We start from the raw sequence: 17,303 nt of genomic DNA, 5'->3' as shown, positions 1-17,303 counted from the left end.
AAACTGAAGTCAGAACCTTTAGGAAATAGGTGTACTCCCATGCTCATGGTAGGAGTATTTACAGTAGCCAAGATATGGAACCCCATTAATGAATGAATCTTTAAAATACATATTGTTAATGTATCATTCAGCCTTTAAAGAGAATTAAATTTTGCAGCATTTGACAAGGATATAGGACATTATGAAAAATGGAGTAAGGCAGGTGTAAAATGGCAAATACTGCATGATCCCACTTTTATAAGGTACCCAGTATAACGTAACTCACGGAAGCAAAGAATACAATCCTGAATGTCTGATGATGAGGGGAGAAAGAAATAGCTAATCAGCAATCACCAAATGTCAACCATACAAGATGAATAAATTCTAGAAATATACGCTACAATATTTTCCCAATATATGAAAATCCTTACTAAACACCTAAAAATACGTGAAGAGTTTGCATGTTAATTGTTCTTACCATAATGAAAGTCTTACAATAATAGTTTAAAAGTTCCTTCTTATATCACTATCTATTTACCTATGTTGCACGTGTGCCTTTACAAAGCTACCCATGTAATCCTCAGTCAATTCTTCCTTTTTGGGCTAAATAAATAAATAAATAATAAAGTTTTATAATTGGAGAAAAGGGGTTTTTAATTCAAGAATCTTAAGTATTGTTTAATGAAAAACTAATTTTACTCTTTCAGGTATGTCACTTCCATTGTAATTGTTTCTCTTGTTTTCTGTATTTCAAAGACATAAATATGAAATTTATTGACTGTAAATTATTACAAATTTTTAAAATGCTGCATATTCCTGAGTGGGGGCGGAGATGGCTGGATATTTTCAACATTATTTATATGTTTTCAAGAACAAATAGTCTCTAGTTACAAGTTGGATTTAGGGAAACAGTGTAGGGAAAGATAAAAAAAAAAAAAATGACATACAATTTTGTGTCCCAATGGAATTTTGGAGGAGTTTGTGATAGCTCTTTCTTCTGCCAAGTTATCTGGCAGTTCAGGCAGAACTGTCTTGCTATAATGGTAACTTAATGGCTGCCCATACTGTTACCGGGAATAATGGTGTCATTTTGCACTAAGTTAAGGTACCCTTTGCTCATTTAGTTCTCAAGGAAACTTCAGATCACAGTGTTTTAGTTTTCAGAGGTGCCATACTCCACAGATATCTCTAAGGGCTCTTTATAAAATGCTTCTGGAAGGAGCAGGGCTTTCCTAAACGATTCCTTTAATACCTCAAGTCCTTGAGTTTACTTCCTTTGGTCATAAAACATTATATTACAAAATCATTAAAATGGAAACAAATACAGAGAAATCTAAGTTAGCAAGCTGTGCTAAGGTTACACTCCCTTCCAAGGATTACATAAGAAATTCAGTGTAAGAATACTACCATGCAGAAATGATAATTAGTCTAAGTAAACCTGCACACAAGGTTTCCAGCATTTTGACAAGGTAAGGAAATTTGCTAGGAAAGCAGTATGCTGCAAATAAAATGAAGACCTAATTTAAATTGTTAGTAAAACATACAAGCATTTTACCTTAATGGTCAGGAGTTTGGTTCTATTATTTTAGAACTAAAAGTTTATTACTTGGATAGTAAATTCACTTCACTGTGAAACTTTTACTTCATAATTTGAATTGGTGGAGTATTATCCCTACAGATGTCTGTAGGTTATTTGTCCTAAGTGAAATCAGATGAAGACAACATAATTTCCATCTCTGGCTTGTTAGGGACTTGGAGGAAACAGTGTTTCTGTGCAATGGTAGCATTTTGAGATGCTGAGACTTCATTTATAACTCTCAGCTTTCACTACTGAGCTACTAAATTGAGGATGTTAATCTCTTAAAATCCAGATTTACATTGCAACTGATGTATATCCTCTTCTAGGTTAACTGGCAGTGTTTAGTGACACGCCAAGTGTGCACCAACCAATGATGTTGACATAACATGCTGGTTGAGGTGCAGCAGCTCAATGATTCTCAAGCTTTGCTGTGCATATGAAATCAACTGGGCATGTTACTACCTTACTTGGTAGGTTCTGATTCTTTCCACCTTTAATTAGCACCAAGGTGATAATCATGCTGCTGGTTTACACATCGTATCTTGAACAGCAGATCTCCTAGTAGTCTCCAAGTTGTTGATTGGGCGTTTATCTTTTGAAGTATCGAAAAACTAGTCTTGCATATCTTTGTTTAGAAATTGTTCCACAATATATTCTATATAATTTTATATTAGCAAGTTTACTAATAAATGAGAAACCAAATAACTTTTTGCTTATAAATAATAATTTGTAATGCTGGAGAGGGATTGACTTCAATCTTTTCATACTTTTTAGGCTGGGGATGTCAGAGAAGAAAATGTTAACAAATTCAATTCTTACTGTCCAACCAATATTTAGGACTCACTTATGTGATTCTCTTTACAGATACTGAATACAATAAATTTTTCTTAAGCATAATGTTAATCAAAACATATTGGTGACAATGACATTAACCAAAGAAATTACTTGTATTTGGACTATAAAAATAAATTATTCCTAATTCAGTACATTAACAAGATACCCGTATTTTTCTGAAAATTCTAGGTTTACCAATTCTGAAATATTGTTACTAATGTATGATATTCAAAGAGATGGAAGCTGCAATTTATAGTAACAAAAGATGAATTCACATTGTTCATAGGATTAATAAACAGAGATTTTCTTCTAACGTCTTTTACATAGTTATGTGGCCTTGACAGTGTTAGAAACAACTTGTGATCACCACCTTTAACCTCTGAACCAAGTTGTTGGTACACTAAAATAACAAACAAATAAATAAAATGAGAGAGTGTGAACAAAATCTCCTAACCTTGTCTGTAAAATCCTCCTCATATTTATTGGGATCAATACAAAATAAAAACAGGGAGTTCTTTATTCTAAAGCTAACGGGTGGGAATGTAGCTCAGTGATAGAGCATGGATCCCAGCACCAAAAATAAAGTTCTGAATTTCATGATGTAAACAGGGAGATATTAAATCCAGAGCAGGTTCTTCCCTGTGTGGTGCCCCGTATGACTACATGGGTCATATGTTTATGAGCAGGGCCTATCTACAAGGCAGGTGTAGCCAGTATTCACCATAACAATAGATTATTAGCAGAGCTCTACTGAGACATCACAGTACATCAGGCACCACTCTCAGGATTTCAGATACACAGGTCTACCGAGTCTGCAGGCAGGAAAACTGAAATGTAAGAACACTGAACTCTCTGGCTCAGGTCTAAGGAGCCAGAGTTAAGAGCCCAAGTCTGTTTAATCATAAAACTATGCACATGTAATTTAATGAATTCTCTAAAATGAGTTATTTGGTATTTATTTGACTCAAATTTACAAGACCCCCTTTCTCCTCCCACTCTATATCTCTATCCCTACTCCTATCTCTATCCCTATCCCTATCCCTATCATCTCTATCTCTATCTCTATCCCCATCCCCATCCCCATCCCTATCCCTATCCCTATCCCTATACCTATCCCTATCTCTATCTCTATCTGTCTTCACTCATAGTAACCTCCAGTATATCAAATTGGTATTCTTACCCCTGTGATATGTCACAAGGTACTGGTATGCAGTACCCACCTAATAATACACATAAAACTAAAATAAGCACTCAAAAAATCAGTTTCTCTGTGCATAAAATATTACTAAACAAAGATAAAAATCTCAGTTCCTATTATTCAAAATTTCATGCTTCTGAATGATAGTGGTATTATTTTCATTTTAAAGTAATATATTGTTTTAAATGTATTCCAATAGTCATGATTTTCCTGGAAAAAAATCAGTTACCCCTCACAGAATTAATTTTCTTTCACACATAAACACTTTGATCCAAAGAACAAAAGACATGAGTATATTATCTCATAATAGAAGAAATAACAAGAAATGTAAAATGTGCATTTTGGAGAATTTCCAATTTATTTTCCTAATATGCCTCAGATATGATAAAGTAACAAAATCATATTTCCATGGAGTCTTTTATTCTTTCTTTGCTATGTATTTTATTATTCCTTACATCATTTATTATTTTTCAATTCTGGGATTGATTGAGCAAACAGGGTAACTCGGATTATTTCCACACCTTCTCTTTGAAATTATTATGGATTTCCTCTGCCAAAGTTAATCACAGCTTCTGTTGTATTTTCAGGGTAATTTTTCATGTTTCACTTATAGTTTGTCTTGTAATTCTGTGTTTGTCTTTATTGCCATCCTAAATTCTAAGTGCATTATCTTGCTTCTCTAAGTGATCTCCACTTTTAGTATAGTCTTTTACATAGGAAATATTGATTAATATTGACTAATGAAAGGCACAAACGCAAGTGCCAGTGCACATACAAACAGGATAATTCCTACAAGATACTCCATGGGGACTGACATTAAGAGGAAATGTTCAATCTGAAATGTTCATTACTGCTTTCTGCTGGGCTGAAAAATGTCATATTCTATAAAGTGTATCAGTCCTCAGGATTAAAATGTCACTGAACCCCTACCACTCCATGTTACGCTAGCCTGATATCTGAAAGCACCACGATTCATTACGCCAACTGCTGATATGTTTCTAGGCTATAGGGCATCTGTTGAAAATGATGGAAAATAAAAATCTGCGGGTCCTCTGGAAGTGAGGCTGCTATGATCAAAAAGTTGAATTCCAGGCAAAAACTCACCAGATGCTTGATGGACTAAAGAGCCGAGTTCCAGTTCCTGGGGGACCTGAACAGATGGAACGCCCTGAACCCCATCTCAAAGAAAAGTGTCTGTGGCAAAACGCCTGGCTTCTGCCCCAATTGCTTATTCCCCATGCCTGCAAGGCTACAAGGCACAGAACTGAACTCATTCTTAGCAAAGAGGCCAGTGAGTTACAGAAATCTGAAAGTAGTTCCAATGTGTTTTCTATGCCTCTCTTCTCACGCGTTGACTATACAGAACAGAACAGTACATTGTTGTGGTTTATGTCGAGATGCCCCTCCCCAAAGCCCCATATAATAATAGGTGAGATGTTTTCAGAGGAGGCTGAATCTACAGCATCTGACACTGGGATTAAGGATATGTGTTTACTAAATCAGTCTACTGTTTGGTTTGGCACCACCCTAATGCCAGTAGACTAGATAGAATACAAAAGGGGCACAAAAAGACTGCTAACGTCCCTTGTTGCTTGTTAACTTTGCCCTCCATGAAATGTTTCTCCTCTGTGATTCCTGTGTGCCATGCCACCCTGCCGGGAGTCAGCCCATTAAAATTGAAACCTCTACCAACTGTGAGCTAAACAAACCTTTCCTTCTTTAATGTTGGGGGTTGAGTGTTTTGTCTCAGCAAGGAGAAGAGTACCTAAGACACATGGCTAGCATTATTACCTTTTTTTTATACCAGTACAAGAGGAAGAGTATATGGCTGTCAAAGTAGGGACCTGTCTCAGAGAGCTAACAGCCCAGTGCCTGTTTGAGCTGTGTAACTCCTGTATAGCTGTGCACTTAAAAAACACTTCCTGCTTCTTCCCCCCCTCCCTGCATACCCTTTCTGGAACATTTTCTTTTTCTTCATAAAAATACTAAAAATAAGGAAAAAGAGGTGAGATTACAGATAACAATAAGAATTTTGTCGATAGATGACTCAGATTTGAATCTGAGCTTTCCTGTTTAGCAACTGTTTTCCTCTAGCTCACTTCTCTGACTTTCCCTGTCTCCACTGTCCCATTTGCCTCCTAGGGATATCACTGACATGTAACTACTGTCATGATCACACTATCACTCTGAACATGAGAAATATTGAAAAGTGATGGTGTATCCATCACCACCACTTACATAATTTAATAATAAAATAGCATCAAAGATAAAAGATTTGACCCCACTAAAAGTTGCTTTCTCTCAGGACTGATGTTTTGAACTACTGAATATCAAATTATTTCATACCATTTCATGAATTTACATTTCAAAAATAAACTATTTTTTTACTGTCTCTCTAATGCCCCTACACATGTGCCTCTTAAGGTAACTCACTGGATATTACAAAAATTATTTAAGAAATATTTTAAATGCTTAAATTATTATTATTAGTAGTAGTATTCTGGAATATGCAATGATAGGCACAATTAGGCAGGGCAGAGAGTATCCTACTGTTTGGAGGATCTGATTCACACAGTCTGCTTCACTAGTAGTAGCCAGTTTAGGGCTGCAAAGTCAAGATGGCAGTCCAACTCTGTCACTCATTAATGATGTGTCCTGCTGAAGAATCAGTGCCCTTGTTTGCATAAATATTATTACTACCTCACACAGGAAAGGGGCTTTTAGAGCTCTGCTATCCTGCAATTGAAAGGAGCCAAGGATAGTTGGCCTCTCTTCATGTTGAGTGTTGAAACTCTGTTATAACAGAAGAGTAAAAATACATTTCACTATGTCTAAGATCTGGGAAAAAAGCTTGGGTTGGTCTAGGATAAATCAAGTCAATGGCACTTTAAAATTTGTCCAATTCTTTGACACTCCCACAAATTTCATTGTAAACATCATACTAAAGTTTAAAAGCAGAAAACAAAACAAAAAATATGAGCGATCTTCTGTTTTAAATTGGACAGAAAAAAAATTTGTTTTCTTTATAGACCTGAAGTTCTGTGAAAACAGTGTTAGCTCATTTGTCCTCTCTAGCTGTCTATACCAGAATCTGAGTCAGTAAACAAAGATCCTGACTCCAGAGCAGCAGTTCAGAGTAGCAAAGAATTGTTATTCATCCCCAGCACCGAACAATGTAGCCAGGGGACTGAGGCTAAATATATACTATGGTTATTATAAGAAGATGGCTATTCTGTGAATTGGCTCATTCCAGCTGTAACAACAAAATGACTTATAATGAATATGTGATCTAGCACAAAAACTTTTAATATAGAAAGTAGCTTATAGCCACAATGTCAGTCAGTTGATCAAAAATTGATTCTGCTGTGTATCAGCCAGGCCAATGTACTTGTCCCGTGTTAAAGGGAACTTATTATGTTACTTTGTATTTTCTCACAGGCTAGGCATCTTGTGAGCCTTACCCAAAGCTATTTTAAAGTGTTTCATTTAAGTGATTCAATTGAAGACAGTACTACCACAAAAAAAAAAAAAAAAAAATCAAGACATTATTATTGTAGTGATGTAATAAAATGGTAAGCAAAAATATATGGATTTCTACGGGGAATGTTCAGGAAAAAAATGGAGCGGGGAAGCAAAGCATTTCTTTTTCTGAAAGAGTAAATGAAGGCCAGGGATACAGCTCAGTGGCACAGCACCTGCCTGGTAAGCACAAGGTCCTGAGTTTGATTCCCAGTATCACACACACACACACACACACACACACAAGTAACTGAAGCATGTGAGAAGGTAAAAGTAAATTAATTGCAACTTTTAAAACAATATATAGATCATGATAACAGAGTAAGAAAAGAAATGCAGTAAGGCAGAAAACTCAACAAGAAACCTAGAGGAAACAATAAACCTGAAAAGAAATTATTTTAACCTTGCACCCACAGGGACATTGCAGTCTCACTCATGAAGCCCTTGCTTCTCCCTGTGCACAGATAACACAAACATCTTCGACTTCTGCACTGTTTCACAGAAGCCTTTTCCTGCACACTGAAAGGTAACCCGAAATACAAATTCTGCCATACAATTTTGTTCTCCTATGTAAATGGCAGGTAGTCTTTTTCTCTCTGAACACAGAAAGAAATAAGCACAAAAGGGTACCTAAAGGCCCAAATGTGGGGAACACGGTTTATCACAAAGGAAAAATGACGATCCTTGGCCACTCCATAAAGTTCTCTGTTGTTCAAAAGACAAAGATAAAGGGTATGGTCATTTGCTTGGAGGAAGTCATCTTCTCCCAGTTTTGACACCGGTGCACTGTGAGAATTACAGTGTGGCCCCTGCATGTGGCAGGAGAGAAGCTTCCTGATTATGTTTGGGATCCGTCATTTCTTACCAGCTGCATAAGATTGGATATCTTAACTTCCCACTTCACCAATCTTACAGATTTTTAGTTATAAAAGTCTCTAAAGTGTAATTAAAGTTTGAGTTGGACCTAATTAGCTTGGTAAAATTTTCAGTGGGGATTTAATTCCCTTTAGCATTTCCCTGATCTTTTTCCCTTTTAGAATCAATCCTTCCTTAGGTTCGTTATGAGCAAAAATTTTTAGAAGCTGCATTTTAAATCACCTCACAGACTATGTCTCCATTCAACTAATTATCAAATTTCCAGCAGGTTCTTATGGCTAAGGACCAACCTCCAATAACGAATCCTAAGGTATTTCACCGAATACGCACTCCTTTTCCACCTCTTCAGTTTCATTTTCTCACTAACAAACTATGTTAAATAATATTCAGGGTACAGGAGGGAAATGGGTGTTTCAAAGCACTTGAAGCACAAAGAAACTAATAAGTGCCTCAGAAGTAGATTCTGAGAGAAGTTCAATGAGAAATGTCAAGCTTGCTAATTTTACCACAAAAGATGTCATGGTCAAAACAGTGGAATAAAAGCAAACAGTAGTAAGCTTTTCCTCTGCCTTTGAAATACGAAATACATCTTTCTTGTACTTCAGTAAGTATCCATGAAACTTTGATACAGGAAAGTGATTTTCAGGTGGTGTAAGGTAAACAACTGTGGTGGCCGCAAATGGACACCAAGCTTCTAAGTCAGACACCATGACCGCTCCATTTGCAAAGTTCTGTAACTTCCTCTCCTACTGTAACAGTTACTGAAACTCCATGACCACAGACTTGCAAGGCAGGCGCTTATGCCACTGAGCTAAATCCCCAGCCCCCAACTCCTTATTTATAATATTTCCTTTAACTTTGCTCCTTAACGTTATATCTGTGGAGGTTATCTTCAGCAAGCTCAAACATTTCTCCAATAAAAATATTACTGGTAATAAAAATATAAATATTTTTAAAAACTATGTTTATTCCTCTATTTTGAAGTTCTTGGACACTCAAGGTTCTTTTCTTTTTAAACAAACTATTACATGGTGTTCAGGTTAGGTTTTTATCAAATTATTTTAAATTAAATTTTAAAAATTAATAATGATATTTAAAAAAGTAACTTCCTTTGTGAGGATCTGTCGCTCAGAGTTTGAATCAAGGATCATTTCACATCGAAAGGCATGGAATTGCAGATCTACAGTGCTTCCAATGAAAATTAGGTTACAGGATGTTTTAAAACATTGAGCAATTTCCTTTTTCATTTTAATCTTTAAGAATGAAGATGTTAATTAATAAGACTGGTAGGTTGTCTCTATTTTTATATCTTGAGTGCCGGTGTTTACAGTAAGAGTCAGCCAGTCAAATACTGAATTTCATCTGACTGATTCTACTTTCTAATCCTGCTTTACCCTTCATTGCTCTTATTAAATTAATTCTTCCAGGTTTGTTTCTATACTTCTAAAATAAGGCAATTGGGCTTAGAGAATGATTTTTAAGGCTCTTCTTATTCCAATTCTGCAAAATTTCCTTTATAACTTGACTTTTAAAACCCTTGGACTGGTAAGTCTAAGGGAGATTGCATGCTAGAATGAAAAAAATATATATATGAGCCCATCAAGGGAACTCTAGTTAAGGGCTGATGTGCAGGTGGAGCAGTCTATACCAGGGCAAAGGAAAACTCACAGGAAAGGCTTACAACTGAGGGGGATTCTATGAGAATGAACACTGGTGACATTTTATGTTTTCAGTAACTCTACAAAGCGGAGCTAAGGACCAGATATAGCTCAGAGGTTCACGGCCTGCCTGGCAAGAAGGAGGTCATGAGTCCTATTCCCAAAACAAAACAAAAACAGCCAAGCTATCTGAAATTAGGTGGTTTAACTACAAACCCATGATACTTTGTCCCTATTTCATTTCAGCTTCAGGAAAACGAAAGCATTCTAATAAGTACTGATGTGGATGAAACTCAAATTAGCAAAAACACAATCCACTGGGGTTGATTTGAAATTGTGGGCTGATTGTGCCTGTATCCTATGCTCTATGGTGTCAGAATGAAATTGAGTGGAAAACACTGTGCAAATCAAGAAAACCCTGGAAGTATTTGTCCAAAACACGTAGTCCAGGCTGTGGAAGGGATAGAAGTGGGGAGCACTTGCTGGAAAAAGGGAGTGATCCATACTGGGAACCTACAGAAACCAGCATGCATCCACAGCTGCCGACTCAAAGCCACTGAGATGACTACTGAGCTCATGTCCTTGCCAGTGTAGTTTTTGTGGTTGAAATGCTAATATAAAAGCTGCATACTGGTTTATATCAACTCATAAACACTTAAACATTGAAAATGTTAAATGGAAGCATGGCTTAATTTGAAGCTGTCAACTTCAGCCTCACACACGCAAAAATATGCCTCATTCATGGAGATCTGCCAAAAACCATGTGTCTCAGTTAAGCTCAGGGATCATAGAAATCCTCATTTTTTTCCATAGGATGCCATAAAAAGTTCATTAGCTAAATCTTTGCCTATGCTAGAGATTCTTGGATTCCTGTTCTTTTCTGTAATCCACAGCAGGTGTAACTTTTTACAGAATTAAAGCAGGGCATGAGGCCAACAGAAGGTTACCTAGGGTCACCATGGGAACAAGGATACAGTGTGAATGGTTTGGATGTGGCTCTAATTTTTTTTTCAGCTGAAAAGTGTTTTTGGAATCATCCTGTATAATCTTACTATGTTTTTACAATGCTTCTTCCTACCTCTTCTCCAAATCACTGTCATTCCTCATGACTCACATTCTGACTCTCTTACGTATCTTCCTTCCTTTCCTACTGGAACTCTCACTCGCTTGACCCTCTTTGGAACTCAGGTGGGTGCAACTGACATGAAACTCACTACTGCACTTCTCACAGTCTATTGTATGCTTCTAAACCTTGTTTATAATGAACTAGACGGTTTGTACAATCTCCTGTACTAGTAATGACCCTAACATTTCTGTTGGCACATCTCATATTAACTATACATTAGTGGCAGTTAGTGGTAGTTATATATTAATTATATATTAGTGGTAGTTAAGAGCAATAACAACCCTGAAATTACACTTTGGTGACTGAATGTTAACTTTTATCACTTAGCAGCTTTGTACTTTCTCCAATAACTTACCTCCTGAGAACTTTAATTTCTCTCAAAAATGTAGATAATAAAATTACTAGTCATTTTGTGAGGATCCCTGAAAAAAACTTTAAGACAGCACTAAGCACAAGGTAAAAACTCTTTAAGTGCTAGCACTGTCTTTATCAAAATAATTATTTTTAGTAGTTTGTTTTCACATATGGAGCTTAATATAGGCCCATGTCATATTCCACAACTGTTAAAACTTATTCTCTCAGGACAATCAAGCACCTGCACACCAAATTATGGACAGAGTCAAGCTTTCAAAAGTGTATGTCCTCGTATTTGTAATAACTACAGGACTTTTAAAACCCTCTCAAACAGTTCTGTATATTCTCCCATAGTAGGGCAATGACACATTGACCAGTGATTGTTTTACACTAATACTTAAATGAATTGAGATTATATGATTAAAATGTTTCTTTAGAATAAACCAAACTATGCTACTGCTTAGCAACAATATATATAGCTAAGTAATAAATCCAAAGTTTTCAATTTTACAATTTTGATGCCTACATGATTCTGCTGCAGCCATACAGTAGACACCACATCATGCCTAATTGGAAGAAAAGGATGCTTTGATGAAAAACACTCATAAAAATTGAACGATCTTTCTCTCCCCATACTCCTACAAATTCCGGCCGTACAAAAAGTTACACCAGAAAACCATTGCTGACAATGAAGAACGAAATTATTATCACCTATCTTCTTGTCTTTCCTGGATAAACGTCAGGTAAACTTACCAGATCACAAATGACACAGTATTATTTCCTTCAGAATGTGTTTAAAATACAGCAACAAATTTATTTCATTCTCCAGAATCATTTCAATTTTGCTTCATGTAGTCTTTATCTTGTAGACCAATTTCTTTCTTCCTTCTTTCTCTTAGCTTTCAATATAATCATTACTGTATATGTGATACCCAATGCCTTTAGCTAGACATGAGCAGTTAAGCCATTTAGTGTAACATTAGGCCCAACATCACCTTTCGTTTGACTTTGTTTTATAGCTAGTACACAAATGTCCACCCAAATATCAAACTAGTAAAGAAGAGGAACTTAATTCCTTCGTAATGTTCTATGACTCAGACACTGTTCCCCAATCCTACGCAAATAACAGTAAAACATAAAATTTAAGCTTGTGCCGTTTGACTCCAGGTACATCAAGTCTTCATCAACGATGCTTTCTGCCTGGATCTGAAATGAGATCATGAATTAAGAGTGATTCTGGTGACAGAGATATTTACCTCTTTGAGACAGCCCATGAAGTTGTTACTGACTGGGGACCCTGGAAGGTCTGCTGTGCTGGGACTGCCTCCAACATAGAAAAAGTCATCAGAGCCCAGCATGGTATAATCTTCTTGTGTGTAGCCCGTTGTGGTAAGAATCCCATCCACTGATATTGTCACCTAGATAACAAAGCACAGGGAAAGGACACGCTATACTCAGACCTACATGCTGTAATCCTGGGATATGCCTGTTTTGTGTTTTGTTTTGTTTTATTTATTTTTTATTTTTTTGGTTTTGCTTTTTTGCTTTTTTTTTTCTGCTTTTTTGGTTTTTAGTTTTAGACCTATGATGGACCCCATTTTCATGTCTGTTTGAGGTTTATTCTTGGATTCTATCCAACTAGCCCTAAGAGATCTAAACTAGTTAGAAAGCTGATTATTGAGCTAGTGTCAGCATCATCCCTACTGCAACTTAAAAGTTATTTAGCAGACACAAAAATGGTGTTAGTAAAATGCTTCCTAGGTTAGTTTTGCTGGTGTACATATTAGTAAAGTTTAGTCGTCTGTTATTAACTAATCACAACGTGCACCTTGGTAACATAAAAGGCGCAAGCTATTTCCAGCAACGTCACTCTTGGCACTATTGAGCAGCAACTGTTCAGCATGCAAGTGCCTGAGTCATGCCAAAGGAGGGGAGAGCAAAACAATCAGTAGAAGCGGACCACGCGATGTGCACATGCAGGGACAGTACGGTCCAGAAAAGAAAGGAAAGAAAACAGGGAGAAACAAAGGAAAAGAAAGTAATTGCTTTGTGATGACGGAAAGATGAGTGGGTGTGGCATCTCCAGCATTCCCAAATCAAGTTCCATGCCATGCACCATGAATGGTTAGAGACTGGCTGAGCCTGCGGTCACTCCGGCCAGCCACCATTTGTCTTTTCCCGTGTTAACCACAGCTGGATGCAAAACGTTCGAAACGTTAACGATGCCCCTACAGGTGAGTTGGAAAACAGAAGTTGACAGGAACAGGTAAAAAATAAGAAAGTCAACAACAGATGAAAAGAAGGAGGTCAAAGTAAGCAGAAGAGTACCAACCGCAGTTCCTCTTTTGTTAATGATGTCTACAGTTAAAAGAAAGAAAGAAAACACACGGCAAACCCAAAATAAGAAACAATTAGAATGATATCTACCGAACAATGTAGTTTGTTTACCATAGCGTGTCCAATGCCTGAGTGCTTTGTGGAGAAGGGGGGAGAAAGGAAATTAAAAACTGTGAACAGAATAACGATCGTTACTTAAAAAATATGATGGTCTCTACCATGTTAGTACATTTTTTGATTCAGGTAACGGTTAGTAGAATGAAACATTCCATGAATGACATGTTAGTTATTAAGCATGTTAGTAACATAGAAAAAGGGCAAAAAAATTTTACAAGAAAAAAGCAGACTAACAAATAGGCCTCCCACAGAGGTAATATTTTCTTCCTGCCATTTTTGTTCACATCTTGTTATTGAACAGAAACAGACACATGGCAATGTTCCCTTTGTCCTCCTGAGAGGTGCTGTACATCTGAGAGGTGCTGTAAAAATCTGAAAGGGATTCGAAGGCCTAAAGCTTATCTGCTGACCTCTGCTGCCCTAGGCCCGTAATCACCCCTCCCCCGCCCGGGCCCACCCCAGCCCAGCAAATTGGTATGAATTGGTTGGCATTTCCCTAGTACTCAATTTTACAGCATACAAGGACTCCTCCTCAACTCCAAAACTTCTTTCGGTCATATTGATGGACTTTAGGGTCACAGTTTACTGCAATGAAACAAAGCAAAGATCCTGACACACAGAATGCGTAGAATGGATTGGTTTTTAATCTGTCCTGCCACACACATGCACCCGGCTGTATGACCGCTGTTTCCTTGGCTCTACCAATCACAGTCTGGTTTAGAACCTGAGCAAAGGCAAATCTAGAAAGTAGGCTCCTCATGACCCACCCTTCCTTCTGCGCGTCTCTCAAATGAGCCTCGCATCTCTTGGTGAGTATCTGGGAGAAAAAAATGAAAAATGAAAACCAAAGAGACAGACTTACAGGAAACCGATGTCTACTGCTATTACTGATGGCGGCAGCCAGCTCCCAGCCAGGCGGGAAGCATGCAGGGTCCCCCCAGGTCAACAAGGTATCTCACTGGTTTTGGGGGCTCTCAACACTCTTTCCATTTCACTTGCCTGCCTTAACTAGACTAAAGCTCCTCTCCCAAGGCTCCTTTTAGCTTCTCTACTTTAGATAGCTTAAGCTTTTCAGAAGCAGGAAAGAAAAGGTTAGACAGTTAACAGCTCAGAAAGGAGGGCTGTTTTAGTAAATGAAAACCAGAGACAATCCGGTCATTCTGCAACTGTTCAGAGAAACAACAAATATGTTAGGGATATTAGTTTGAGATCAGTATGTACTGCGAAAGTATTAGTCACTGTCAACACTTAACAAAAAGATACTGTAATATCACAAAAGTTCAAATAATAACCAGACTTATAATGATGAAATAGATAAGGACAATCTATTTACTTTTATCTGAATCTATACTGTATTAATATGTCTCTTTCAAAAACATACAGTATATGCAGATGCAGAAATTGGTAACAAATTTATGTTTTCCTATTATATAGCCTTTTGTTAATTTTATAAATACACAATCAAATAGAAATGGGCACCCAGAAGATGAACTGGCCTTTCCAGAGTCATTTGGAGTTTAACTTAAGATGCCTGAGCTAAAATGAAAAACAGCCTCATATTTTCTTTAGACCCCCAAATCATTCTGTTTCCTCAGGGACCTTTCTTGTCCCCATTACAGAGTTGGGAATGAGGAGGAAGTAGGGATTGATCCAATCCCCAACTACAAACACAGTTTTTTGATTACAAAAAAGGAACTGTGATTTAATGAACCCAATGTGCATGCTTCCAAATGATCACTATGAAAACTCATATTTAAAATCAAACAAACAAACAAAAAAACCAAAAACAGAACAAAATCACACACATCATAGGAAGGGCAGGTCGCAGGGATATCCTTGCAGCCCTCTGGGATACTGATATGTCACTGTATCAAAATAGCTCTTGGGCCCCCAGAACTTTCTAGATATGCCCCTGCTCAAGTATGGCAGGAAGATTTCTCAGAAGAAAAAGCTTAATTTGCACGAAACTCTGAGGAGCCCTGTATCTCATTTTCAGGGTTTCAAGAACCACACACACAGCTGCCGCAAGAAACAAAGCCAGTTACTTTCTTATCCACTGCGCTGTTACCTGACGCAGATTCCTGGTGACTTTCACATCATGCCAGGCATTATCATTAAACTTTCCATTCACGGGCTCCACTAGCGCTTCAAAGGCCCCTGATCCCAAATTAATGACCAGAGAGACAGCTCCATTTTTCAGGGCAAGATTGACATAATCAGCTGATTTTCCAGTGTGAAGCATCAGTCCATTCCTCTGAAGGGTTTTAAAGGACAGAGTTATTTCATCGCTGCTGCTTTGAATAGGGTTTTGAGACAAGTCGTAGCAGAAGTATTCAGATCCCTTGAAAGTGGCTATATATTCTTCTTTTCCTAGAGAAAAACAGAAATACACATGCTATAAGAAAAGAAATATACCATGCAAATCAGCAGATCTTAACAAAATAATAACTAATTCAGCCCCCAAATGAACTCCGTCCAATAAATAGTCATGATAACAGCCCTGTTAGAATCACAGAATGCTGTATGTGACAGTATTTTTAATAAACCTCACAGCTATTGGACCATCAACTACTGTAGCTAAAACTGACATTCTTGAAAATTCAATTAATTTTTAAGTATCACTGTAAGAGCTCTGCTCAGAGAAAGGAGCTCTGTGATATCTCCAGGGCATGAATCAGATACCATAAATGCATATTGGATGGTTCCAGCAGCTAACAACAATGGATTCTAACATATCTGCGACATTCTTTGTATCCAACTGAGCAATTATTTCAATTTTCATCAAGACATTTATATTCAAAGATCTTTCTCAATGAAAAACCAAATATTTTTATCCCTGAAAGAACATAGCAAATTATTTGGTAAGGGAAAAGGAAAGATTAAAAAAAAAAAAAAATGAATGCGACGTGGGAGTAAGAAGATCTCCTGCAGAGTGCGTGCATTTTTTCCCTTCTGGTATAAAGCAAGCAGTGATAGAAAGTCCAATGTAGTCAGCTGGATTGTTAATTCATTCCCTGATCTTGCCAAGCAGATGGTAGGGCTGGCTTTTAGAGACTGATAAGAATTCCAGCACATCATCATGGGGATAGAATGCAAATGAAGTCTCAATATTTTCTACAAATCTCTGTCTTGACTATATTTAGGAGTAACAATGTGGACCCCTCCAGATGCTAGGCTGATCGAACAGTGTGGCTGTTTAAAAAGAGCCATCTTTTCCCACTGACCAAATGAGTTTAACCAAAAGAAACTGTAAGCCAAAAGCTCCTTTGACAGGCAGTAATAGTAAAAAAACAAAACAGGACGATTAGGAATCAGAATGTGAATATTCACAGAATTATAACTAGTACAAAGGAAACTTAAACGGTTCCGCTGGTAATATATTATCACTATTAAGATTGCTGGGGGTTTCCTATACAAGCAGTCATGTCATCCTTTCCAAGGCAATAGGTTTTTACTTTGGAATTGTCATCATTTGATAATTTAGCTCATGACCTAGAATCATAGCTCAAATCAAGATTTCACTTCCACCATGCCCGATGACCTGATTTTCTGGAGGTGAAAACTGCCATCAGAGACTACAGATAAGCAAGCCGTGGCACTAAGATAGTGTGCACCTATGGGCTTTCAAGAGGGACTGAGCCCCTTTAGAATAGTGACAGAGTACTAGGAAATAATTAGCAAAGCCCAGGCCAAAAAAAGTAGTCAGGCTAAATCAATCACATTGTG

At 37.3% G+C, this 17,303-nt stretch overlaps 1 protein-coding gene across 25 annotated transcripts in view; it reads right to left on the bottom strand.

Annotated features, from left to right (window-relative positions):
- The window catches only part of Nrxn1 (neurexin 1), a 1,032,692-nt gene that overhangs the window by 635,241 nt on the left and 380,148 nt on the right, over positions 1-17,303 (bottom strand). For 17 of the 25 annotated variants that reach the window (XM_063228733.1, XM_063228805.1, XM_063228752.1 and 14 more), the window contains 2 exons: positions 15,646-15,947; positions 12,380-12,541 (listed from right to left, as the gene is read on the bottom strand). In XM_063228733.1, coding sequence (XP_063084803.1) covers positions 12,380-12,541; positions 15,646-15,947 — 464 coding nt within the window. Of the gene's footprint in view, positions 1-12,379; positions 12,542-13,550; positions 13,596-15,645; positions 15,948-17,303 lie in introns of all 25 variants that reach the window. The other 8 variants (XM_063228704.1, XM_063228705.1, XM_063228719.1 and 5 more) reach the window with 2 other exon arrangements.

The sequence above is a fragment of the Cavia porcellus genome, unplaced genomic scaffold (assembly GCF_034190915.1).
Source record: "Cavia porcellus strain 051 isolate PalLab524CR breed Dunkin Hartley unplaced genomic scaffold, mCavPor4.1 scaffold_1, whole genome shotgun sequence".
NCBI classification, from domain to species: domain Eukaryota; kingdom Metazoa; phylum Chordata; class Mammalia; order Rodentia; family Caviidae; genus Cavia; species Cavia porcellus.
This window is presented reverse-complemented; position numbering and strand designations above follow the sequence as displayed.